The sequence below is a fragment of the Eulemur rufifrons genome, chromosome 8, assembly GCF_041146395.1.
Source record: "Eulemur rufifrons isolate Redbay chromosome 8, OSU_ERuf_1, whole genome shotgun sequence".
In the NCBI taxonomy this organism is placed as follows: Eukaryota; Metazoa; Chordata; class Mammalia; order Primates; family Lemuridae; genus Eulemur; species Eulemur rufifrons.
Genome location: NC_090990.1, coordinates 84,984,076 through 85,010,672, shown reverse-complemented (window position 1 = coordinate 85,010,672; position 26,597 = coordinate 84,984,076). Strand labels below are relative to the sequence as shown.

Here is a 26,597-nt window from a genome sequence, read left to right as displayed (position 1 = left end):
TCTTGAAGTGCCTTGAGCATCCTATGTTTATCCTAAAACATTTTCCTGTTGATATTTCATGGTAATTATTCTTAAGCCTTTAAAAGAGAGACTAGGTTTTTACTGAAATCATGGCTTGGTTTTGGAAGCATATTAATTTACAATGTCTGATTTATGTGCCCATGCAGTCAAAAGTTATTTTCTGCCTGAGGCATGAGCCCAGGTGGACTCAGAGTGGGTCTGCATTGGTTGCAGACTGGAATTACTAGTTTTGGTGGGATTTTTATATGAGACAGATATAAGTACAAAGTTGTAAATAGGGGTCATTGACAACTAAATTGGAAATTTATAACTAAAGATTGGAAACAAATCCTTGCCCTGAGGAATTGAAATGTGAAAGAAACTGTGATTTTTGTGACAGCCTAATTCTTCCTTCACACCTGATAGGATTCATGAAGAATCTTTGCCTTTCATTAGAATAAATGTAAGAAATAGTGGGAGCTCCTACAGTTTGATCAAAGGGTTTTACATTTTTTATTTCCCTTTGCACATTTTTCCCCTTTTGCAGTTGCATTGTTCACCTCCTACCTTTGGAATAGAGAGTAGCATAAGGCCTGCTGCAGAGACTAAAACCATGTTTACAGAGTACTGTACTAGCGGGGACATAATCGGAGAGTTGAGCTGCCTGCTTAAGTGTGAAATTGAATATACTGCCATCTGTGAAACGATATTAGAGGTAAGAAAATGGTTCTGTCACGGGTAATTATTTATTCCTCAAGCAAATAAAAAATGTCAGCATTTTTTCTTCCTCTGGGTTCTGATATCTTATTTAGTCACTCAACCAGCTATCGGGAGGCAGCATAGACTATCTGAGAGAAAGGAGATTTAGGGTCTCACATGCCAAGCTCTGCTACATCCTACCCATGGGACCTGGAACGAGTTATTTAACTTCCTTAAGTCTTAATGTTCTTATTTATTAGGTAGAGAGAATACCTACCTTATGATGTTATGAGTATTAGGAAAATACTTTTGTAAAATGCCTGACACATATAGGTGCTCAAAAAATGGCCACCATCACGGGAGGAGTGTTTTTAAAGAGTATTTCTTTGTTGTTAAAGTTCCTTTCTTCTATTTTTTTCCCTTGCTAAGTAAGAAGTTATCTATTCAGCACATAAGTGGCCTGACGTTCCACTAGGTGTGGGGAATTCAAATAGATATGAGCCAAAGTTCCTGCTGCAAAGAATTCTCAATCTTTTGGGACTATTCGATGCAACAGAGCAGGATCCAGAGTCTTAGGGGTGCGTGGAGTAGAAGGGAATGTTATCTTAGCAGTTTCATACCATTTCATTTCCAGAAGAGTATAGAAGGCATGAATCTAGTCACAAGGCTGAATTGAATTAATTAAAGTTCATTTAACTTGAATTCTGAACAAGTAGTCTTCTTTTTCATTCAGGTAAACAGTTTGCCTCTGGAAACAAATACTACGCCCACTGTACCTACTGTAAAAGAATAGACAAGTTTCTGTGTCTCAGTTCCTGAAACCTAGGCTCAGGAGCTGTATCCTTCATTGTACCCATTGACTGATATAAATTTTCCTGGTCTATTTTTTTTTTTGTATCCCTGTTGTTAAGTGAAACTGGTCTATTATTAAGTTTATAGCTTTAATTGGACCATAACTTTATCATCTTATACATAGCAAACAACCTTTTCCACAATACAGATGCTTTAAAAGGGCAGAGTATCACAATTATGCTAGCACTGACAGTTTTTCTGAGAGGTAAGACGAAGATTAGATCTGCAGGCATGTTGTTTTTCGATGGTCTTATAAGTTAGTTCCAAACTGAGCTGCTGTGGCCTGGGGTCTTATTTCAGGCCTGCTTTATCTCCCTGGAGGATTTATATGAAGGCTTTGATGTCTTCTGGCCATCCCTGGAATACAAAATATGGCTAAAGCTTGCTCTCAGTACTGCCTATCAGTATTTTGAATCAAGTCTCATTGATGAGGTAAGTTATATAATTAAAATATGAATGAATTGAATTTTTATTTACTGTATATATATATTTTTTTTTTACAAAATGCATTTCATGTTTTTGAGACAAGGATAGAAAGGAAGATTGTGTCTCATTTTCTAAAATGAGATTACTAGAATTTGACCACTCTCTTCTCCCGACTTCCTACAGATTTTCGGTCTTCTTGTCACAGCTAGTTTTCCCAGACTATTTGCAATCCTCCCCTAAAACAATAAAAAGTAGATTCAGCAAATATTAAATAGATAAATTCTCCCAGAGCTAAGCATAGTGTTAATCCGAATATGTTACTGACCACTCAATGTGGTATGTATTGTAGTCCACTCTACCTTCGTTAATATAAATTTCCGGCCTTTTCAAAATCTTTGCTGAGGTGAATGAGTCTCTTCCATGAATCTTCCTTCCAAAGAATAGTGGTTCAGTTCTGTCCCTGGACTGGCACAGTTTACAATCTCACATTTGTATCCTATTTAATGTTAATAATTATTCAGACCCCTACTATGAGTCAGGAAGTGGGAAAGTGACAGACCTGAAGTTCAACAACATTCACTGAAATAAGAGTCTGGATATAAATACTGAAATTCAAAAATTAGTATGTCATACAAACCAGTCAGGTTTTTTTTTTTTTTTTTTTTACTATGTGGCAATAATGACTTTCAGAAAAATTTTATTGGAGGGGTAAGAAGATTGAAACTCTTCCTTTTACCTTGCCGCTTCATGAGAAGTAGGACAAATTCAGGGTCGTATGAAACCCAGAGGAGAGAATTAGGACCAACGGGTTGAAACTATATGGAGTCAGATTTGACTCAATAATAAGGTGAATGTCTTGGGATTTTTTTAATTCACAAGCAACACATTCATTATGTAAATGAGAAAATACAGATGTAAAACATTAAAAAAGAATAATAACCTTCTACCCCCAATTTTACTCCCTAGAGAATCTCTATTTAATACTTTGGTTTATTTCACTCCAGTCTTTTTCCATTAAAGAACTAGCCAATTAAGACTTTTTAGAACAACACCCAGGCACTGATAAAATTATGTTATTTCTTGCCATTCTAACACCACAGAACTCAAAACGTACATGCACTTAAAAACCAAACTAAAGTAGCTTATTTTTAGATTTTCCAGTTGCTAATTTTCTTATGTTTGGTACACTCTCAGCAAGTAGGTGTTTGATTTGCCTGTCAGTGACTGAGATTCAAGAATGGGCTTGTGTAGTTGTGCACTTTTGGGGGCTGGAAACGTTCAGACTGAGCCAATGGCCCCTGTCAGGGCACTGGCCAGGAAATTCCTACCATTAGACTGACCTCTAAGCTCCTCTGTTGCTGTGCTAGCACTGCTGTAACAAAGTACCACACACTGGGTGGCTTAAAACAACAAACGTTTATTGTCTCACAGTTCTGGAGGCTAGAAATCTGAAACCACAGTGTTGGCAGTGTTAGTTTCTACCAAGGAGCTGTGAGGGAGAATTGGGTCCAGGCCGCCCTCCTTGGCTTGCAAAATGGCTGCCTTCACCTTCATATGGTGTTCACCCTATGTGCAAGTCTGTGTCCACATTTCTCCTTTTTATAAGGACACTAGTCCTTTGAGATAGGGGCCCACCCTACTCTGGTATAACTTAATCTTAACTAGTTGCATCTGCAATGATCCTGTTTCCATGTGAGGTCACAGTCTGAGGTAGTGTGAGTTAGGACTACAACATAAGAATTTGGGGATGGGGGAACACAATTTAACCCATAACAACTCCCTTCCAGTTCCAGTCCATGATTCTGAGCCTTGAAGTGTAGCTCAGACTTGGTGCCTTGCTTTGTTTTGCGTTGGCTTTTTATTATTGTTTGTGCACTTGTCAAGTGGGATGTTTGCTTACTGCTGGATAAAACCTCTGAAGCTTTAAGACTCTGGTTCTTGTGCAAATAGAAATCCACTGAGGCATAGCTGACCACCCTGCTGTGGCCGACTGAGAGCTCACAAATGAGGGTCATGACACAATAACAACATAAAAGCTTTGAATTCAGAAACATGACAGAGGCCATTCTAAACTCTAAATAAATTCTGTCTGTTGGTACCAGGGTCCATGTGCCTCCTGATATCTTCAAATATTTCAGATAGATCAGTGAATCTGCATTCTTGATATCATGTGTCAGTCTGTACGATTTATGGAAAAAAATGTAATTTTATTATAGGACTTAAAGTTTCAGAAGTGTGTGTTATTCAATCGCGCATATGTGGAGACTTTATCAAGCTATAATGAAATGACTATTGATAATATGACCATGAAATTTGTTATCATTGTGTATGGCAGTGTAATTGATACTAAGACGGAGGAACCGTATCTTGCACCTTGCATTATACCTAAAACCTGTGAGCAGGTAAGGAGTATAGTTTCTAAAGAGTTCTTTGCTTTTCAGGGTGCCCTAGAAGTGACTTTAAAACTCAACTGACCACCTTAAAAAGAAATTAAACCTGTAAAGACCCTGCAGTTCTTAGCTGCCTTTAATAAAACAATAAAAATGTACCCAGGGATTCGGTGTACTGTAGTACAGGTGCCCTGCTCAAGGGTGTGCCCAAGGGGCAAGGGGGCTGGAATCTGCCTGCTTGCTGCTTGCCAAGCCATTTGCTCTGGCGTGGAGCTGTGCCTTCCCAGAGGAAGGCCGGGATGCAATGCGTTTTTCCTAGTTCACACCAAGGCAATGATGCTGTATTCTAGGTGGCTCTGGAAGTGTCTGCACTGGCTGATAGGAAGGGAGTTGAGTGGGGGCTATATAACTTTGTTGCCATGTTAGGGGCTGTGGGTACAGTTTGATAGTATGCCCTGGGCCCTGATCTCATCACTCCATGCTTCTGTAAGGAGGGGGAAGTGTGAATCTAGGACCTAACAGGGCACGGGGAGGGTAAGAGCAAGGTCCCTAATGGGCCAGCCTACCTGCTATTGGCCCACAGGGGTGACAGGAGGGTGGGACACAGGAATGGGGAGGATCAAGAGGCCGGGATAAAAACTGACATTTCTCTAATCTGATAGTAAATTTCTCCCCTTTCTGCCATTCAGACTGTGAAAGGGCATTCATTAAATGAAGTTTTATGTCCTGGAAAAAAAAGTTGGTAAACCTAAAAAGTGAATTTGCCTCTTTCATAACATTCTTATTTTGTCCCTTTCAACAATTCAGAGGATGAGAGTAATTTATATATTTTTAATGGAAGATGAAAATCTCTTCAGGTTTGAAGTGAAGGGTGGAGGGGACAGGCAAGGGGGGAACAGAGCAACACCCACAGTTCAGTTTGTTAGGAGACCAGGTTTGGAGTCAGGCACGCTTAGATTTAAAACCAGATCCCCATTCCTATGTGGCGCATGAGCATAGGCAAGCTGCCTAACCTGTCAGACCCTCACTTTCTTCCTCAGTAAGATGGGGTAATGACAGCAGCCATCAGATGGGGTTGTTATGAGGATTAAATGAGATAATATGCGGCATCTAGAAATGAGAGTTATAATTACTACTTGTCTGCTCCTGGGCCTTCTGAGAGCCAGATTTTGTGCATGTGGGACAAAAGCTCTAGGAAAGGAAGACAGGCCTGCCCTCCTGGGAAGGCTGGGCCTTGAGCCCTTGGGCATCAATATGGGAATAAAAGCAACTCATTGTGTGCTGGGGATTCCTTGCTTTCCAAACTGGGATTTTCTGTCTAGTTACAGGTAAGGTGTAGAAATTTCCTCTCTGGTGTCTGTAACTATGCAACAACAAAACAAGTATGCTGATCTAAGACTTTTTGAAACAACATCAAAGAGGATTTGAAATAAAAAAGATAGAGCCGAGGTTGAAGATTCAGTTCTATGCTTTGGCTTATTTCTTAAATTCTTTGGAAATGTTGAGAAGCAGCTATGTTAGAGATCAAAGAATGCTCTTTTGACTAGTTTTGACTTTTTTCCTTTAGGTTCAGGGAACTTCTGATTTAACCAAGCTGCTGATAATCCAAGCATCTGAGCCTTCCAAAAATAATAATGCCACCAACGTCATGGGTAAGGGATTGCCCTTTCATAGTAGGAAAACCATCAAGAAGGAACTTCAACACATGAAAAATTCCTTTAATTCTTAGAAAGTGATTTGCAAGGGCACTGTGTGGGCTTATCATTAGTCCTCATCCTTGGGCCCACCGTGGCTGCCACATTGCTGCTGGGAGACTTATCAGAGACTTCCAGACACTGAAATCTAGGTGGCTCCTTCCTCTCCCATGTGCCTCCCTCCATACATGTGACAGGGGAGAGAGCAGCTTCTATGTTGCAGTCTGTTCCTGCCCTGGTAGGCTGCAGCCACACAGTGCTGTTGGGGGTGGTGCAGGAAGTGGGAGGGGATAGACTCTCACAGTGGGCCCAGGTGTGGGGAACTGGTTTGCTCCCTGCAACCCAAGGGAATATGGAACCTGACCCAGGCTCCAAATCATGGTCACAGCTATGAGTCAAACAACTTGCCTTAGGTACACTCTGATAAATGTTTATTAGCCCACAGTTGCATGCATCATGGTGCTAAGCATGATACAAAGAAGACTCGATAAGAAGGCCTCGCTCTACAGAAAACACACTCAAGATCTTTTATTTCATGCTCAGCCTGATATCAACATTCTCCCAGCTGCCCCAGTCTGAATATACAGTCATTTGATTTGTGATTCTAATCTGTACCATCCCAGTTGTTTATAATTCATATGATCCACCAGCTTAGATATTTTGCAATTCTTAATGGTAATTTGGGGGGAGGATTTACATGATTTCAAATTTGGTGCAGAAAGTGAGATTTTATTAATATTTTCTATCTCACTATTTCTCATTTGCATAATTTTAATAAAATGCAGCCCCACTGTGTGCTGGGCACTGTGCCAAGTGCTAGTTGGTGAATAAGCCAGACGAGGTTTCTGTACTCCTGGGGAGGAGAGATAGACATTAAATAAGTAATTATGCTTTTCCTTTAGCAGCAATTTGAATTCTTATGTCTCCTTTCCATCCCCTGTTCTGGGATCATATGTGGCACCATGAGTTACGGAGCCTCCTCTGCTACTAGGTCACCTGTCCAAGTTGGCTAGCACTGAGATAACCATCTCCCCAGCTCACAGTCTCCTTAGGTCTGCCCCTCTGCTGCTTCCAAACTACTCTTGGGGCACAGGAGTCTACGGCAAGGCTGGGAGCTCAGGGTCTACTGTCTCCTTGCGTGGGGCACCCTGAGGGCTATTGAGTCAGAGATCGTAAGCACTGCTAGGAGCAGGGCACAGGTCCCTACTGTTCTTGGGTTTATAGGTCTTTATCCTTCCTCGGGACCTCTGGAATCATTTTTAGACTGAAGGAAACACTTCACTCTGTATTCCCCAGAGGGTTTGAAACACAAGTCACAGATGGTACAACCATGGCCTTGATCTAGGCAGTACACTGGGTTTGGCCTCCACACATTTCTTTTAAAATTTTTAAATTAGTTGCCAAGTTTGAAACATACAGAAGTTTCACATTTTTAAAATGCAGATTTTGAGGTTTTCATGAAAAAATGAGGTCTACCAACACTCAGCCCTCATTCCTGTATGTGGTGACAATTAGACAGAGCTGAGTGTCAGCTGGCTTCTATAGAGGGAGCAGATGCTCTGCTCTCTAGTTTGCCATGGTCTCTGTACCACGCCCTCGTCTTCATGCAGACCACTTCATTTGTTTGCGTGATCTGCCTGTTCTCTGAGTTTGTCAGCCCTTGTATTGCACTTTTGGGAGCTTATTGCAGACCTCTGAGGGAAGAAAGTAAAGTGCCTATATGAAAGGAAGAAGAAAGCAAACTGATATTTCAAAATATTATCCTGTGGCCTTTACTCTTAATTCCAAATTCACTTTTTCTGTTGAATACATGCATTTGGTTAGCATCAGTCGACTCTAATCTTCAGCGACCAAGAGAGAATATAAGTGGAAGAGAAAAGATGATGTAGTAAACTCAGCACTTCAGATTTTTCTTATTGTGAATATTAAACTACACAGCTGAAGTAAACTATGAGGCCAAGTAGCAAAATGTGGGTGGTGGGAAGAGACTCCTAGCTGCAACTCATTAATTTGGACAAATTGGGATCAAGCTTACCTATGTTACTTAAAAATTAAAATGACAGAATATTTTTGAAAGATGTAATTTTGCCCCACCCATCTTCTTCCCTCCTCACTCCCTTCCCCTCATATTTAGTTCAGAGTCGGGATCTACGGGATTGGGGCTGGGGCCGGACATGCATCACGCATAGGTCTGGGCCGGGCGTCTGTGCTGCTCCCTTGGGAGCGGGCGTTCCCGGGCGGCTGTGGGTGCGATGCTGGGTGTACCTGGAGCCACACGCTGATCACGGCATCTTCCCAGAGTATTGATTTTACTTGGGCATTTTTTAAAGGGAAAACTTAACTCTTTTAACTGTCATGTTATCTAAAACGTCTTATATTAAAATAAACATATTATGAAACAGGGTGACAGATTTACATGAAATTTTAAGATAAAATAAGAGGCTTCAAAATATTTTGTTATGGAGAGTTGCATAGATTTTTGCCCCCTCCCCCGCATTGTTTCCTACTTTCCTCAATGATCAGGACTAATTTAGAGAAGTTTGAGAAGTGCTGGAAGTCACGCCGGGAGTTGAGGAGCGAAAGGGGCTAGGACAGAGTAGAGGGGAGTCTGGTGGGGGGGGGCAGCCTACAGGGCTCGTGTCTCTGGGGGGCTCTGTTAGGGCTCCTCACAGAGCTCATTTGGGCCAGAGCCCCCTGCTGGGTGGAGTGAAGGAGCAAATAGCTCTGACAGGGCAACGGGGTGCTAGGCAAATAGTGCCAGGAAGCAGTAATGTGTTAAGGATGGGCGTCGGAGACCTCCGGCATTCTCCCTTCTCCCCATCTCCTAACAGCTGGATGCCAAGTCACCCCAAGTAAACATGACCATTAAGGAAAAATGACATGCTATATAAATGCCGCTTTAAGAGAAGTCTCTTGGCCCACCTCATCCCCAACCAGACAGCCTCCCTAAGACCCTTGTAACAGAAATTTTCATCCTGTCATCGTCATTTATGATAATCATGGTTTGCAGTGTATTTGTCTGGGGAAGGAAAGTTGCACTGGCCAAGCTTATGGTCAATAGTTCCTTTTTTGTTTGTTTTTTAGAGACAGGGTCTAGCTCTGCCTTATAGGCCGGAGTGTGGTGGCACGCGATCATAACTCACTGCAGCCTCAAACTCCTGGGCTTAGGTCTGTCCTCCCACCTCAGCCTCTCTAGTAGCTGGCACTACAGGCACATACCACCACAACTGGCTAATGTTTTTGTAGTTTTTGTAATGATGGGGACAGGGGAGCTCTTGCTACGTTTTGCTCAGGCTGGTCTCGAATTTCTGGCCTCAAGCAATTCTCCTGCCTCGGCCTCCCAAAGTGCTGGGATTACAGGCATGAGCCACCATGCAGGACAGCAGTTCCTTTAAACAAAGCAACTTATTATAGTTCTTTAGGCAATGCTTCTAGGGTCACTCAATACCCTTAATAAGTGATCTTTTCGGAGGAATATTTCAAATAATAAAATGGAAACTTTTTAATAAGTTTTCTGGTTCTAAGAAGTTTTTTCCTTGAAATGTTCATAGTCTAATATTTTACTTTTGACTTTCTTTTATAGTTGGAAACTGGATACCATTTTAGAAAATAATATTAATGATGCAAATATGATGTGGAGTCAGGTTAAAGACCAAGCTAATAGCCTGGCTCAAATGCTGAAGGATTATCTGGCAAGGAGTTTACTTAGAAGCTGCTGAAAGAAGAAGTTTACTGCTCCATTTATTTTGCAAGCAATTGATGGACTGCTGTAAAAACGTTTCATTTTAAGTAGTTGCATTATACTTGAGATTTTAAAAAAATTTTCAGGATAATATATCCTAAAACTTATAGCCTACCAAATGAAACTCTTTTCCAGGGAGAGCAAATTTTAACAGAATACATTATCAAAAGTGTTGTACAACTAAAATATTACTGTCTAAAGCATTAAGCCTATAATTTTTGTTTGTGAAACTGCTATAATTAGTGCCTCCCTTATACTTTCTAGAGTATAGTTATTCTCCCCTCTCCAGTGTAGTCAATATTGAAGAATGGAACTATATTCCACAAATCTTAGCTACTGAAAGCAAAGTTTAGGAGAAATTAACATTCTTATACTGCATAGCACTATTTGATGTCATTTTTCATTTCATTTTTAAAAGTCAAATAAAGTTGAATTTTATGGCTGTTTATTATTTGGAATCCATTATTCCTTTTCATCTCAACAAGACTTTGAAAGAATATATGATACTTTAGGGAAAACCACAATAGAGGTAAGAATAGAAGGAAACCATATCCTCTTCATTAAGCAACATGTGACTATATTTAAAAATGTACTTAGGATCACTTCTCTCCTGGAAGTGCATATTCATTATGTAATATTTTATATTTGGAAAAGAATACTTTCACAAGATTCTCACAGCTTCAAGGCTGCTTAGTGACAGACCCGAATTCAATTTGAGGTTATGACCCCTTTTCCTTAAGCTCTTTCTGTAGTGTTATACTGACATCATCTATGCAGCTAGAATAGACACAGCCGAACAAAATACCAAGGCTGAATGAGTGGTGACAGGGGCAATGGATTTATTGAGGTTGGGGAAGAAAATTGATGAATTTGCAGATTCAACAGTAAATGTTCCATTGGTCTATAAACATAAGACTCAAAGTTTGATTAAGTAATGTTGGAGATTTAAACTTCGAACTGTCACCATTAAAAAGTTGAAGCCAGATTCTCCATGAGAGACAAGGACTAAAGAAGGCAAATATCAAAGAGAGTGGTGAGTGACCCGATAGCCAGGGAAGTGACAGAAGACAGAGGAGTCTGAGAGACCATCAGTTCACAGTAGCAAAAAGCACAGATGTACCATCATCCTCAAGGTTCATATTCTTGAGCGTGGCAATCCCATTAAGGCATTAGGTTAGGAGAGCTCTCTATACTGGGGATCACAAAATCATTTTAGGAAGGATTCTAGGAGTCAGGCTTATAATGTAAAGGAGCAAAGTGGGCCAAGATAGGTGATGAAATCACGTGTTCTTCAGCTGCTCTTCCATTTTCATTATAGGAAATCTTATAATATCTGTCTTTAGAGAAAAGTACTCATGACCATCCTAGCAAGAAGGAAGCCTCTGCTCCTCAGGACATGAGTCTAAACTGGTACTTCAAAATGTTACAACACAATTCTCTGATCCAGTTTTAACAAAGGATTTTATTTGTTGATCCCTAAAGAGCAAAATCCAGAAAATAGCAACCGACTGCAAGAACAGTTCTATAATAAAACATTTTTTACCACCTTCTCTCTGCACGTGGTGTGCCCTTTGCTGTACACATCATCAGGAGCAGCCTGACACACGGAAACACTGTGAAAGGCACGTGCATTTGTCAGATGGCTCACACTTCTGGGACACCTCCCTGGCAGGCAAGGGGAGCCTTTTCTGCAGTCTCCCCCTTTTGATAGAAGTTTACTGCAAATTTTCTTATAGCAAAATATTTAAAGGTCCCTCCCCTTGCTCTTCCCACTTCAGATATCTACTAGAAAAGTACAGAATTGAAAAGCGCTGTGATCAAAACAACGAATGTTAGAGAACATCCGGGTTACTTTAAGTTCCTGGGTTATATACGTGGATAGTTACAGAGGAAGTTGAACCTCAAGTTCTGTTGCTTCCAAAATGGGTAACAGAAGAGAGGATTTGATTAGAACAGCTGAAAGAATTGATAGTCATTCTACTACGGTGTGAAGCAAGCTTTCTTAACCATCAACCGATACTACCTCATTGATCACAAACCCCGTAGAGATCCAACATGATGTCATTGATCACAAATCCCATGGAGATCCAACATGATGTGAGTCTCAAATGTAGAACATATTTCAGAGACGGCCAGCAGACTGCTGATATATGAACAGAACAGAGTGCTGGTGTTGGTAGATAGTAAAGAACCCGAAGAAATTTTTAGTGCCATTTTCATTTAATAAGCCAGTAGTATAGCAACCTAAAGACCATGGCTACGATCACATGAGGATGTTTTTAGGGAACTGCTGCAAGAAAACATGATTGGCAGCCGACATCCTCTGGCTCACTGCTCTACGTGAGCAGCTCTGGCACCAACTTCTCGGAGAGACTTAAGGCTGGGGTGTGTAGCGGAGGTATTTCTTGCCAGATGGGAGTTCTTTGGTGAAGACTCCTTTAGGGAAAAGTTTTTTGGCTTCCTCTTCAGGAATGGTTGGAAGGACCATCACGCTACCTCCTTCCTGTTGAAAGACATGGAAAGTGGTGAGATTCAATCTTACAGTGGAGCTTAAAGGTCTTCAAGAGTTAACTTCAGAAAAGTACCTATAGGTCCTAATGAGCCTAATCAAGTATCCTTTACTCTCTCCCCTCTTAAGAATTTGGTTTCACAAGTTGATCTTTGACACTTTTAAGAGGTAAGCATTTCACCATCTTAACAAGAAATAGTCCTGCTTTAAACCCAGCAATGGCTTGCCAAACACTCTACCTTTCAACCCCCAGTGTGGATCATGGCCTCAGGCCCTGTGTGATGAACCCCCCACTCCCACCCCTCCCTCCTGAGGCTCTTTTCCACGCTTGCTTACTTGCTTTTTCTTTGTTTTGACAGGTGTGCACCATCACACCCAGCTAATTTTTCTATTTTTTTAGAGACAGCATCTCGCTTTTGCTCAGGCCTCAAGTGACCCTCCAGCCTCTGCCTCCCAAAGTGCTAGGATTATAGTTGTGAGCCACTGCATCCGGCTTTGGCTTTCCTTCTATTCATTCAACATGCCAAACTCCCTTGCAGATCAAGCTCCTTGCACTAACTGCTCCTTCTGCCTGCAGTGCTCCTTCCTCACAGACAGGCAGGACTTGGTCATGCGCTTTCTTCACGTCCTTCCCAAAGGTCCCGTCAGAGGAAGACATTCCTGGGCAACCAAATATGAAACCAACTCGCCCACCCCTGTGCTCCTATTCTCCCCACCTCTGCCTGACTATTCTTTGTAGCACCTGTTGTTACCACTTAATAGATTACATAAACTTGTTTACTGTTTGTCTCTCCCCACTGGAAGTTCTATGACGACAGGGACTTTATATTGTTTACCGTGTGCCTGGTGCCCACTGCCTGGGCTCAGTACATGTATGTTCAATTAATGGATACAGAATTTAAATGATTTGTCTGACAGAAAAAACCACAAAACAAAACAACAAAACCTGGTATTCAGGTTAGCATATTTAAAAAATGTAGCAATGTTAATACACTCTTGTGATATTATCCATGTCCTACATACTTGCAGAAATCCTGGAGATTAGAAGTTTATGAACAAGTTTCAAAGAATTTTACATAGGTTTAAAAGACTGAAGCATAAGAGAAATGAAATGCTTCATGACATTAACATACCAATAGTTTTATAGCCATGATTTAAGAAAAATGGTCAGTCAAGGTTTTGTGATAAATATTTTACCATTAGGGAAGGGTTAGATAAAAGTTTTTTTTTTTTTTTTTTTTTTTTTTAAACCTATATTAGAAAAAGGAATCATTCTGACCAATTAATTTATCCAAATTTTCTGAAAGTTAGAAAGCAATATAGGGGGTTTGTGTCTTATATAAAAGGTGTTAAAGACCTTGAAAAGGGCCTCTCAACAAATCTTAAACTTAGCCATGAGGAAAAATCTTCCCAGTTTGCCAGAAATAGAGCCCTAGGTGACATAGACCCTGGAGGTAGCTATTTAGAGACTGGCCCTTCAGGCCTTCCAGGCAAGTTGAATATCTGCTTTTTTAACATCTTTACCTTCCAATCAACTGGTGTGGCAACGCGCTTTTCCGCTGTCAGCTGGAGGGAGATAACTACTCTGAGAATCTCATCAAAGTTCCTGCCAGTGGTAGCTGGGTAGAGGATAGACAGCTTCAGTGTCTTATCAGGACCAAAAATAAACACCTGCAAAGCACAAAAAGGCATACGTAGGAGGAGTTCTTTGAGTGCTTTTGGTATTAAAGCCACTTAGAAAGTTCTGCAATCATTAAAAATGTTCAAGAGTGTAAAAACTAAACAAAAACAAAGCATCTAGAAGGATACACCAAACTGGGTGGCTAGAATATAGATCATTTACTTCTCCATGTTATTTTTCTAAAATTAGAAGGGAATCATATTTGGTTCTGGCTGTCCCAGTAAGAAAAACCGATATGCAAATTTAATACAGGAAAGACCCCAGGAAGTTACTATGTCAACTGGGGGTGATTAGCATAAAAATAATACTAATGGGCTGGGTGAGGTGGCTCACGCCTGTAATCCTAGCACTCTGGGAGGCCTAGGTGGGAGGATCATTTGAGTTTAGGAGTTTGAGACCAGCCTGAGCAAGAGCGAGACACCGTCTCTACTAAAAATAGAAGTTATATGGACATCTAAAAATATATATAGAAAAAATTAGCTGGGCATGGGGGCGCATGCCTGTAGTCCCAGCTACTTGGGAGGCTGAGGCAGGAAGATTGCTTGAGCCCAGGAGTTTGAGGTTGCTGTGAGCTAGGCTCACGCCACGGCACTCTAGCCCGGGCAACAGAGTGAGACTCTGTCTCAGAAAAAAAAAAAAAAATACTAATGGAAGTTGATATTGGTCCTTGAAGAGTTGTATATTTATGCAGATGAGGGACTGGGATCGTTCTCTAGTGGGTGGAGAACAAAACAAATAAGTTCTTAAAAACAGAGCTGACTGAAGGAGAAGGATATGGCCCATCACTATAAAGAGAGGTGAGAGCTCTCAGGAGATAACCTATAGAAAAGGTTTCTCAATTCTAGATGACATCTTAGGATCAACTGCTTCTTATTTTGTAGATTTCCAAGAACTATGAATTAAGCAGTTTAAAAATTTAGCTGGAAATTTCAGACACTTTGTATCAATCAGTATTACAGATAATCAATGATGTTGTCACCAATATACAGTTATTTCATAATTGTAGATATTCCCCTATTTCCTCTAGCTGGTCCAAGCATTTGGACATACAGCTGATTAGTCATGCTGACTACAAAGTGGGAAAGTGCATTTCTACAACTTACCACACGAGCTGTCACAGGCATGCCCTTTTCATCCTTCTCTGCAGGATCCAGCATGCCCAATAGGATAGCAAGGTCCCGATCCTTATCGTCGATGATGGGAAAAGGTAACTTTTCTGTGGGTTCATCACCATTGTAAGCGTTGATATCCTGAAATGCAGGTGAAAGAGGAAAGAGAAATCTAAACCCAACACATCCTCTGAGTGTCATCAGTTAGCCATCACCTTGCAAGATAGGGAAGAGGACTATAATTGTAATAATTTTCTCTAAGCAATTTTAATAAGACAACGAATAAATGAACACCCCTCATCATAATTATTAATAGGAATAGTGGTAGGGTGCAGTATTTAGTTTATAACCATAGACAAAAGCCCTTTTTATGCCCAATTAAATTTAGCATGTTTTTACTGCTTTAAAGGGTTTAGCAGTAAACCCTTTAAAAGTTGAAGAATATAGTTAGATCCTAATACAAGGTACCTCGGGGTATTCAAATACTGTAAAAACCATCAGGAAGAGTGGGTTCATTAAGTCTATCACATTTAGAAATAATGATATGTGCAAAGAACATTCTATAGATCTGGTCTCTGCCTTAAAAGCACCCTGACTTAGACATTAAGTTACAAAACAGAGCCTGAGAAATGGAAAAAAAAAAAAAAAAAAAAATCACAAAACTTAAAGCAAATACACAAGAATGGAGAGTTAAAAATACACTTCAAGGACAAGTCTAAGGTAAATGGGTAAAAAGGCAGAAGTAAACTTACACCAGGGGAAAATTCAAATAGAAAACAAAGCATTTCAAGTCTTAACTAAAGGAAAATGGTGTAGTTCCCTCCTCCACTAGTAAAATTTTATTCATTCGTTCATTTCTACTATTCCTGTCTTTGAAAGCTTTTGGGGAAAAAACTGTTTCATTATTTCATCAAGCACTGATTTAGCACTTTATGTGGACTAAGTATGTGGATCACAAATGAGTAAGCCATGGCTCCTGCCCTTAAAGGAACTTCTAACTTGGTTAGAGGATTCCCATATGAAATGGCAGCAAAAACAAGACTGTAATGTTTCAGTGGCAGATTGCAAATGCTGAAGTATATGAACATCCCCATTGCTTCAAGAAAGAGGTAGGACTTCTACCTGGGCCATTGAAGGATGGATAAGATTTTTCCAGGGAAAAGGAAGGCATTCTAGGGAGGAGAAACATCATTAATGAGACCTGTAGCAAGCCTGTGCATGAATTATTGATAGGAGTGAGGAACTTGGCTGGGCAGAATTTAGGAAATAATGGAAAAGAAGATTTAAAGTTGAAATAACAGGCTGGCTGTGGTGGCTCATGTGTGTCATCCCAGTGTTTTGGGAGGCTGAGATGTGAGGATCACTTAAGGCCAGGAGTTTAAGACCATCCTAAGTAACATAGCAAGACCTTGTCTCTACAAAAAAAATTTTTTAAAAAATTAGCCGGGTGCGGTGGTGTACAGCTATAGTCCCAGCTACTCAGGAGGCTGAGGTGGGAATATCACTTGAGTCCAGGAGTTTAAGGCTGCAGTGAGCTATAAGGGCACCACTGCACTCCAGCTGAGGCGACACAGCAAAACCATGTCTCTAAAAAAATAAATAAAATAAAATAAAGTTGGAACAAGGTCAGTCTATTTATTATGTGGAGCTTTGAAAGTAAAACTGGGGCTTTTCAGATACAAAATCTTTGTGGATTTCTCAGGATGTGACAGGGTAAATTTGTCAACGTGGCATTAACAAACTTTGAAATGGGTAACAACAAATTCTAACATGTTCTCTAATTTTATTATCTTAACTTTCCTCCTGTTGTCCCTGGCTGCCTATCAAGTGATCACACCAAATAATAATCAAGATGATTTTGTACTTGAGGTTTCCTGTATAACCAGTTGTATACAGTTTGGGTGCTGCTTCTGATAGTTGGGAAATATTTAATGCAATCAAAGCTCTGAAAACCTCTAAGGCAGAAGCTCACCAGGTAAAATGAACCTGGGTATGCTTCTATACCTTAAAAGACATTATATAATGGGCTCTAAACTCTTCCTTCAGCAATTTGTTGTTTCAATTATTGCTATGTACTAATTCTCTACCCTGCCTCTTGCATGAGAGGCATTACATTATACCCATGAACACCAGAGAACCACATGCTTTGGCTTTACCTTAAATCAGGTTAAATCCTACTGTTACCTAGTGTCAAAAAGAACATTGGTTTGAGGTTCAAATCACATTGCCACCATTTTCTAGCTGGGCAAATTTGAGCAAGTCCCTCCAACTCTCTGGGTGAAAAAACTGTTCTCATCTACAAAAATGAGAAAATGAAAAATGAGAGCAAAAACCATATACCTACCTTACAGGGCTCTGCTAAAATCTAATGAGAAACTGCCTAGGAGAATGTTGTAGAAATGTCAGTTACCATTCACTGGTAAGTAAGTGTAAGCAATGAAAAAACAAACCCACCTCAAGAAAGATAATTGCCCTTTCTTTTTCTCCTACACATGACTCTTTTAGTCTGACACTTAGGACTAACTGGCATTATCAATAAATGGCCATGGGATGCAGCCCTGGGTCACCATCTCACAAAACAGTACATCTTTTATTCAGTCGCATGGGCTTCACATAGTGCCTAGTACATAGTAAGCGTCCCTTAGAAGGCAGTTATCATTATTACTTAGTAGCATGCTATAAAATGTTTTCAAGGTTAGTTTAGACTAAGAAATTTATTGTCCAAGTAAACCCTTTTGCTAAAAATAGACAATTCCTTCAATTCATTCATGCAACAAATATTGACTGGCCCCCTACAATGTACTGAGTATTGTTCTAGAAGCACACAAACAGGATTCTCTGTCCCTGCTGAGCCTACACTCTACTGGAGAGAAACAAACAAAATAAGCAATATGCAGAGTATTTTAGATGGTGACAAGTGCTGAGCTGAAGGGGACAGTGAGTGTGGAAAGGAGTTATAATTTTAGATAAAGAGGATAAGAAGGGCTTTAATGAGGTGCCATTTGACTTCTGACCCAGGAAAGGTGAGGGAAAGCCAGAGAAATACCTGGGGAGTGCTTTTTCCAAGTACGATTCTGGATAAATTTTGAAGGTAGAGCTGACAAGTTTGAGGATAAATCAGACATGTGATGTGAAAAAACAAGAGGAATTAAGAATGGCTCCTAGATTTTGGGCCTGAGCAACTACAAAAATGTAGATGCCATTAGCTGAGATGAATAAAACCCCGGCTTTAAGAATGGGGCCCAGTTTCAGACATGCTAGGTTTGAGATGACTGGCTCTTCTAGGGGAGAAGCCAAGTAGGCAGTGGTTAGAATAACCTGGAAGCCAGGAGGGTCTAGCCTAGAGATGGAAATTTGAGGAATCATGGTATATAGATGGCATTTAAAGACATGAGTGGATGAACTCACTCAGGGAAAGGCTGTAGACAGAAAAGAGAAGAGGTCCAAGAAATGAATTCAGGGCAACTTCAGCATAAATTAGGAGTTGGGAGATGATGAACAATCAGTCTAAGCCTGAGCAGACGCAGCTAGAATGTGGTATTCTGGAAGCCAAGAAAGGAAAATGTTTCAGAAGAGAAAGTGATGAGTTGGGTTGAATGTTGCTGGTAGGTCAAGATGAGGACTGGGAATTGACCACTTTCACTGTGTAGTCCAAGTAAAATTTTCAAATAATCAGTGAACTCTGAACCTGAGGCTTACTTGTACTTTTATCTCAAAACCAAGCTATTCTCTGTCATTTTTAACTTGATCTAAAACCTCAAGCTCCAAGCACATGCCCACTGGTACTACTATACCTTGCTCCAGGCAAGATGGTCCTCAACGCTGTCTATTGAAAGGGCAATCAACTTAACATTCCTCTTGGCAAATTCTGGTGCCAGCTTTGCAGCTCTGCCAAGCTCCGTGGTGCACACAGGGGTAAAGTCCCGAGGGTGGGAAAAGAGAATGCCCCATCTGGAAGAAGGAAAAAGGAGGTCACAAATGAATAAAGTCATTATCAACATCATGTAGAATGAAAAGCCACAAATTCTGGACCAAAACCAGGCTTGCTTTTTTAAATGAATGCTTATGATGACATTTACTCTTAACCTTTTCTGTTGAGGAATGCTTTTCAATGTTTTTACCTCCAGAAAAGCCCATGCTTATAGTACAATTCAATCAAAGATGGGAAATTCAAGATGGTAAATATTCAAAAAGACTAATTTTAGGGTGTTGCCTCCTTTAATAACTATGGAGCCACCCTGACTCCTTTTTAGCTAATAAAATCTGTGCTACTTCAGCCAAGCTGAAATAACTTTTTATTTCTTCTTATTCTTTTCTGCATTTTTTTCTAGCATAGACCCTGACATTCAGCTCCAATAATGGATGTCCCAATATGCCCTGAATCCAAACAAATGTCTGGTTGCAATAATAAACAGATTATGTAATCTTAAATAAACAGGTTTTTATCCTCTATTTATATGTAAAATCACAGTTGACACTTGGCTTCTTTGAAGCAAGTGGACATAAAATCTTTTATAAAACTACTTTACTGATCTAACCTGCCAAACAAGACACCTGACACTTGTACCCTGACAAAACAATAGCACCTTAACAGTTTAACCTATCTCTCTTCATTTGCAGTTTCTTTTCCTTCATGCTTCAGACTAAGGAGGTAGAAAACTGACAACCTACAACGTAGATTTCTACAACTACAGATTCTTAGGAAAATACTAATATCTAAATCATCACTGTCTAAGGTTAAACTTGTATAGATTTTGAGCACGTTTCAAGCTGAGTCATCAAGAAATTTGGGGGTGCCATTTCCTTCTCCTTGGCGACAGAAAGTACTCTTTCAACTGAAAAGGAAAATTTAACACTCAGTTCTCCACATTTCCATCGACTTAAACCATCCTAAACTAGGTGATTTAGGCAGGATCCTAAACTAGTAGATAACTAAATCTAGCCCAGATACTAAGGTGACCTCTCCAAAGTTTGGCAAGTTTCCCTGAGCACAAACAACAAAGCAAAGACAAGGGCACTTCCCTCCCACCCACATTTGCCACTCAGCTCCCAAGGTTTCAGGAAAGAAAAAGATCTTCTTCCAAATAGGATGGAGGGCCCTATGACAAGACTGGGAAGAAACACATAATAGTTTTTAAGATTGTGGAGGTGTGCAATATGTTTACCTTCTTGTCAAGGGCAATAAGAGGGACATACAGTATACCTTTTGAAATAAGTAATATGAGTAAAAATCTAGGCCTTCTATTCTATGGAAAAGGACCTATTTAATGGTCAGATGAGACTCAGGAGAAGGTCTTCAGAAGTTGAGAAGAAATGGGACAGGGCATTTCTTCTTGTATTGTTAAAGGGGTAATGAATTAGAAAAGTTAGTTCTTTTTCCATTGTGAGTCAATAGAGACTGTTTTGCTGAATCATGCTAAGGAACTGGTTTTAAGCCACTTCATATCCTTCCCTCCCTCAGAGGCCAAACTCATGGCTCGAAATAGGATAAACTCCAAGAACGTCTTGTCTTGGCCTTCCTTCCCCTCTAAGTCTTCCTACTGCTGTTCATCACAGTAATTCAATTCTTTCTCCCATTTCCTGCCTTTCTCATTTTCAAAAGACAAAAGGTTTCCTCCTTTAAGAGGAATGGTCCGCTCTTACTAAGCCCCAGAAAACCCCTGAAAAACACGTTTCATTTAGTGACAATGTACTATGAAAAAGCTGCTTCTACCACACACAGAACAGTGATAAGGCTCAATAAAGCCACCAAAAGCAGCACCCAAACCCCGTTAGTTGTTTCTAATTGTCAGGGGTAGGGTAGATGACTGTAATGTTTAAAATTATTTTATTTTTTTCTCCAGAAAATACCTGGATCAAAAATTGCCCATTTATTGATGGGGTTGTTTCATTTTTTTCTTGTTGATTTTCTTAAGTTCTATATAGATTCTTGTTATCAGTCCTTTATCAGATGTGTAGAAAGCAAATATTTTCTCCCATTCTGTAGGTTGTCTATTGGCTCTAATGATAGTTTCCTTGGCTGTGCAGAAGCTTTTTAATTTGATCAGGTCCCATTTGTTTATTTTTGTTGCTACTGTGATTGCCTTTGGAGTCTTCTTCATAAATTCTTTGCCTAGGCTGATGTCTAAAAGAGTCTTCCCAAATTTCATGCCATAGGTTTAAGTCTGTTATCCATTGTGAGCTGATTCTTGTGAGAGGTGGGGATGCAGTTTCAATCTTCTGCATGTGGATATCCAGTTTTCCCAGCACCACTTATTGAATAGAGATTCTTTTCCCCAATGTATATTTTTGTCTGCTTTGTCAAATATTAGATGACAATAAAGACATATGCACTGGAATGTTTATAGCAGCACAATTCACAGTTGCAAAGATGTGGAAACAACCCAAGTGCCCATCAATAAATGAGTGGATTAATAAAATGTGGTATATGTATACCATGAATACTACTCAACTACAAAAAACAATGGTGAACTAGCACCTCTTATATTATCCTGGATAGAGCTTGAGCCGATCCTTTGAAGTAAGGTATCACAAGGATGGAAAAACATGCATCACATGTACTCACCATCAAATTGGTACTAACTGATCAACACTAGGGTCCTCGCATGGTAGTAATACTCATTGGGTGCGGGTCAGGTGGCGGTAAACCCACAACTAATGGATGTGGAGTGCACTGTATGGGGGAAGGGCACACTTGTAGCCTTGCTTGGGTGAGGTAAACGCATTACATGTAACCAAAATGTTTGTATCCCCATAATATCCTGAATTTAAAAAAAAATAATAAAGTATAAATTCTTGGGCTCTGCTCGAAAAAAAAAAAATTGACAGTCTGACTTCAGATCATATGGAGTTTGGAAAAATTAGGCAAAAATCCACGTATTACAATGATATAAAGTGCTCAAATTTCTTTTCCAAGTAGGGCAAGGAATAGGATGCCTAACCCCAGGCAGACTTGTTTTATAAATGCAGATATTTTTCTTATCTTCCTACTTGCACCTCCCTGAGAATGTACCACTTCTAATCAACTCTAGATAGATCCAGAGGCCAATAAACAACAACAACAAAAGCATGGTATTAATAGCTTAAATACTGACAGCATTTATAATTGTTGCTACAGTAAATATACTTTATGTTAGTATTAAATCCACCCAAGCTAAGAATTCTGATAAGATTTTATGTTTCATAGGGGTGAGGTATACAGAAATGGGAGGTAATACACTCCGAAAATCCCATGTAGTTTTAGAGAAATATTAATACCTGGATTCTCAGTATGAGACTGGCCATACTCCTAAAGTCTTTTTGTGCCTTCAAAGTCTGAATGTTCCATTTCTCACTTTTTGCTAACAGAGTCCTCTCTTTCACAAAGGTTAATTTTTCCTTAATCAGTGGCTGGAAAATGGCCTTAAAGGGTTGTAAGGAAACAGGCTTGATATCTAAGAATCTCTCCTAGTTTCTCTGCATAGCCCTGTCCAATCATTCATTAATTTCATAAGCTTCTCTCTCTCTGCCTATATATACACACCCCTGTATATTGTATACAAACCTGGGAGGAGGTGTCAGGAATTGTCAAGCCTTGGAGCACAACAGTGTAGTGGGGCCACTGGAACTCCAGAACTACAATATAACTTGACATGCCTGGAATGTTTCTAAGGAAAACTAAGTAACTTAACAGTTTGCTGATTCAGGAGTTGTAAAAAAAAAAAAAAAAAAAGGCATCAATTTACTCCTAGTTGTAGCAGCATGACTGTGAGGCCAAATCATGGGTTATCAATTTGGCTATCACCAGCAAGGCCACGTGTCCGCAGCAAGGCAGAAAGGGGAGAGGACAGTGAGGGGCACACCACTGGAAAACAAAAGGGTCTCAGAGTGGGTAAGTGCACATCCTGGAGGCTGGAACGAGACCCACACTGGCAAGAATAGATCACCGCAGCTGAACAACCTCAGAAAGCCCTTCCTCAAAGTGTTACAAGTTCTGGAATGAAGGACGCACCTACATACAGTGTTCCTGGTTCCTCCCAAAGCCCTTATCACATCCTATCTTGGCCACTGGAGGAAGCTCTGGACAAAAAGTCTTTTGGCTACTTACTTGGCAGCTGGTGGTTTTAAATTTTACATTTTGTACCCAGAAGCCTGCAAATACCACTGCAGCTAGCAGCCCCCTCAGATAACACTCTGGGCCTCCTCTCACCTGTGGCCGGCAGCAGTGTCCTCTGACTTCGGCCTTAGTCACTCCTATTCCCTAGGGAGCAAACTCCAGAACGGAGGGAGGGAGGGCGGTGCGACCTCAGGCACGAGTCCTGGAAAGTGACCGCAAATGCCACCCTGCCCATGCCCCCTCGGCCTGACCACGCTACTTGCACAGTTTAGTAAGGCAAGTTAAATAGACAAAAACCCCTCCTCCGCACAGGCCTTGAGTTCCCAGGGCGCACGGAACCCAATGTTGTCCCCGCACTCCCCAAGCCAGCACGGCCACGCCATGGGCAGAGAGACGAGAAGGGATCGAGTGACCCGCGCAGGGCGGGCCGAAGAGCTGCCGGCCCCCAGCGGCGCTTCGTAGACGCGGGGCTGGAGCCACAAGGCGAGAAGCACGAGCGGGAACTAGTGCCAGAGGAGGCAGGCGGCACTCAGCGGGCTGCGCGGTGGGGAGGACGGAAGGGAGAAGAAATAGGGAAGGCACCTCCGAGTCCGGGCGTAACCGAGGCTAGGGCAGAGCTACGCGGTGGCCACTTACGAGTCCCCCAGATAGTCGTGGAAGCGAATGCGGCCGATGGTGGTATTGGCCTCGAAGTTGGGAGCCTTGTCCCCGAGAAGCAGACCTCCGGGCATGGCGGCAGCGGTGACGCGCGAGGATGAGGAGGCGCAGTTGCGACAGCAACCAGCCGCGTTCTGGCGACAGAGGTGCGGGTCCCGCGCGCGCAGGAATAAGTGCAGGCGAGGGGGGCGGGGCCTGGGCCGAGGGGGCGGGGCCCGGGAGGCGGGGTCGCGGGCGGCGCTGGCGGGAGCGAGGGGCGGGGCGGGGCAGGGAGCAGGGCAGACCCCGGGGCGGGGCGCGAGCTGGACAACCGCGACCGCTGTCCAGTGCGCCGCCAGGCCTCGGACCTGGTAGGATTGTCGGGCCCTAACGCCGGTCTCTCCGCACGTGACGCGGGGCTCAATACGTCGCCCCCTGGAGGCTTGGGGGTGCACAAGGTCGATCTTGCAGGGCGTGTAGGCTTTAGGGGTGAGAGGAAGCGAAACACTGTTAAGGAGAGCCTCAAAGTGGAGAGTCTCTAGGCCCTCCAGGCTGCGACGCGCGCCGCGCGAGTCCGCGCAGACCCTCGAAAACATGCTAATGATTCATGCAATAACTCTTACTCTCGGCCAGCTCCTGGCTGAGGGCGACCTCTCGACGGCCACCCCTCTTTTAGTGTGAGCATCTGAAGACCCGGCCGCTCTAGCCAGTCTAGCCATGATGAGGATGTGGCAAGACCCAGTAGCGTGGGTGAACTTATGTCAGAGGAAGTGGCTTTCTTATTGCAGCAAAAATTCCCGTACCAATGTCAGTGCTAGGGTAATGTAACCAAACTTTAATTTTTATTCTGCTCCCTACCCCCAGTTTGTTATGAACCATAAAATAGTCAACACAGTTATCCTGAATTCTAAATGTAAATTTTAGAACATACTTATTTAGACCTTCTGTGTGTGCACGTCAACTCTGTCACCCAGGGAGGTGGGAGGTTTAGATTCATTTCTTTCCTTTCTAAGTGCCAAGCACGAGATAAGATGTCTGTTTTCTTGGAGCTTTCCTTGTAGTGATAAGCGACAAATGGCAGCAAGCACATAATTAAACAAGAATATATTAAAGAGCATTAAGTCATATTCAGAGAACTAAAATAAGTTTATGTGCTAGAGCAGCGGTCCCCAACCTTTTTGGCACCAGGGACCGGTTTCATGGAAGATAATTTTTCTGCAGACTGGTGGGTGTGAGCGATGGGGAGGAGGACCGGGTGTAAACACAGAAGATGAAGTTTCGCTTTCTCGCTGGCCGCTCACCGCTCACCTTCCGCCCTCCTCCCCGCCCTCCCCCCCCACCTCCCCTTCTTTCCTAAGTGTCATGGTTTCATGGAAGACAATTTTTCCATGGATTGAAGGGGATGGTGCATCGGAGCTCTGTGGCCCAGTCCCTAATAGGCTGCTGACAGGGGTTAGGAACCACAGTAGTAGAGGGCTGTAGCTGGAGCGATCTTTTGGATTGGGTGGTCAGGTCTGGGAAAGCCTCCAGGGTAATGTAGATAAGCTATTGAGCACATGGTAGGTGCCCTGGAAATGGTAGCTACTATTTGGATGATGGTAATGGCTCATGCAATAACTTGTACTTTGCCTACTACCCAGGCCTGGTCATACAATGGAGAGATACAGTCCCTCCTCTTACCAGAAAGGCAGATTTACATGCAATTATGATAAACTCTAGGGTATAGGTTGCTGGGGGAAAGTACAAATGGTTTGAGTTCAGCTCTGGGGAAAATCCTCTGGATGGGGTTGGCAGGCTTATGGAAGGTGCATGGCAGTGTTGAGTAGTGACTCACATGCTTCAATCTGAGTTTTCATCATAGTGATGTGTTGTGTATGTGTGTGCATGTTAGTCATACTTACCCAGTTCTTCACTGAACAAGGAGTTGTGGTAAGATTACTGGTGAAATTTCTGATACCAGAAAAAGTTGTTTTTGCTCAGCTGTAGGGTTTGGAGAGAACCTTGAAGTCCTTATAGTTACCTCTGGAGGGACAGGAGGGAAGGGACTGCTGGGATTTGCAGAGGTCGGTGACTTTGGGCTGATTCATGTTGTCTCTCCTGCTTGGAACAGATTGAAAGAAAAGGTGAAGGAATTGGCAATGGCCATTTGGAAGAACTACAGTGTATTATGATGCCTGTCTCTCTTACTAGATGTTGAACTCCTAAAGGTTTGACCATATTTTATTGATGAATATTGGAGACCTGTTAGACATAGTGGGCATGAGGACTAGGTTGCATAAAATATTAGAGAAACATTTGGCTACCTTCCTGCAGCCACAACAGCAAAGTTTCTTGTTTGCAGACAGCTGGGAGTAAAAGAGCAGTATGTCCCTCGTCATACAGTCATGTGATACATAATGACATTTATGTCAAGTCTGACTGCATATTCTACAGTGGTCCCATAAAATTATAATGGAGCTGAAAAATTCCTGTTGCCTCGTGACATATTGATGATCCTGACACAGTGTAGGTCTAGGCTAGTGTGTGTGTTTGTGTCTTAGTTTTTAACAAAAAAGTTTAAAAAGTAAAAAAAAAAAAATTTAAAAATAGAAAAAAGCTTATAGAATAAGGATACAAAGAAAGAAAATACAGTATTTTTGTATAGCTGTACAATGTGTTTGTGTTTTAAGCTGTGTTACTACAAGAGTCAAAAAGTTAAAAAACTTTAAAAGTTTATAAAGTAAAAAAGTTATAGTAAGCTAAGGTTAATTTATTATTGAACAAA

The 26,597-nt window shown here is 41.5% G+C and overlaps 2 protein-coding genes across 2 annotated transcripts in view; one reads left to right on the top strand and one right to left on the bottom strand.

Moving 5' to 3' along the window:
• SLC9C2 (solute carrier family 9 member C2 (putative)) overlaps window positions 1-7,950 on the top strand; it is a 93,447-nt gene extending 85,497 nt beyond the window's left edge. The window contains exons 22-26 of the mRNA XM_069479196.1: window positions 548-715; window positions 1,852-1,983; window positions 4,194-4,379; window positions 5,935-6,019; window positions 7,886-7,950. Of these exons, the coding sequence (XP_069335297.1) occupies window positions 548-715; window positions 1,852-1,983; window positions 4,194-4,379; window positions 5,935-6,019; window positions 7,886-7,950 (636 nt within the window). The remainder of the gene's footprint in view (window positions 1-547; window positions 716-1,851; window positions 1,984-4,193; window positions 4,380-5,934; window positions 6,020-7,885) is intronic.
• Window positions 7,951-10,620: 2,670 nt separating this feature from the next.
• On the bottom strand, window positions 10,621-24,019 carry PRDX6 (peroxiredoxin 6). Its single transcript, XM_069478362.1, has 5 exons — window positions 23,834-24,019; window positions 18,897-19,053; window positions 15,097-15,243; window positions 13,837-13,983; window positions 10,621-12,306 (listed from the first exon to the last, which is right to left on the bottom strand). Exons 1-5 carry the CDS (start codon window positions 23,926-23,928, stop codon window positions 12,178-12,180), a joined length of 675 nt encoding a protein of 224 aa, XP_069334463.1. The 5' UTR covers window positions 23,929-24,019; the 3' UTR covers window positions 10,621-12,177.
• Between the last annotated feature and the right edge of the window lie 2,578 nt (window positions 24,020-26,597).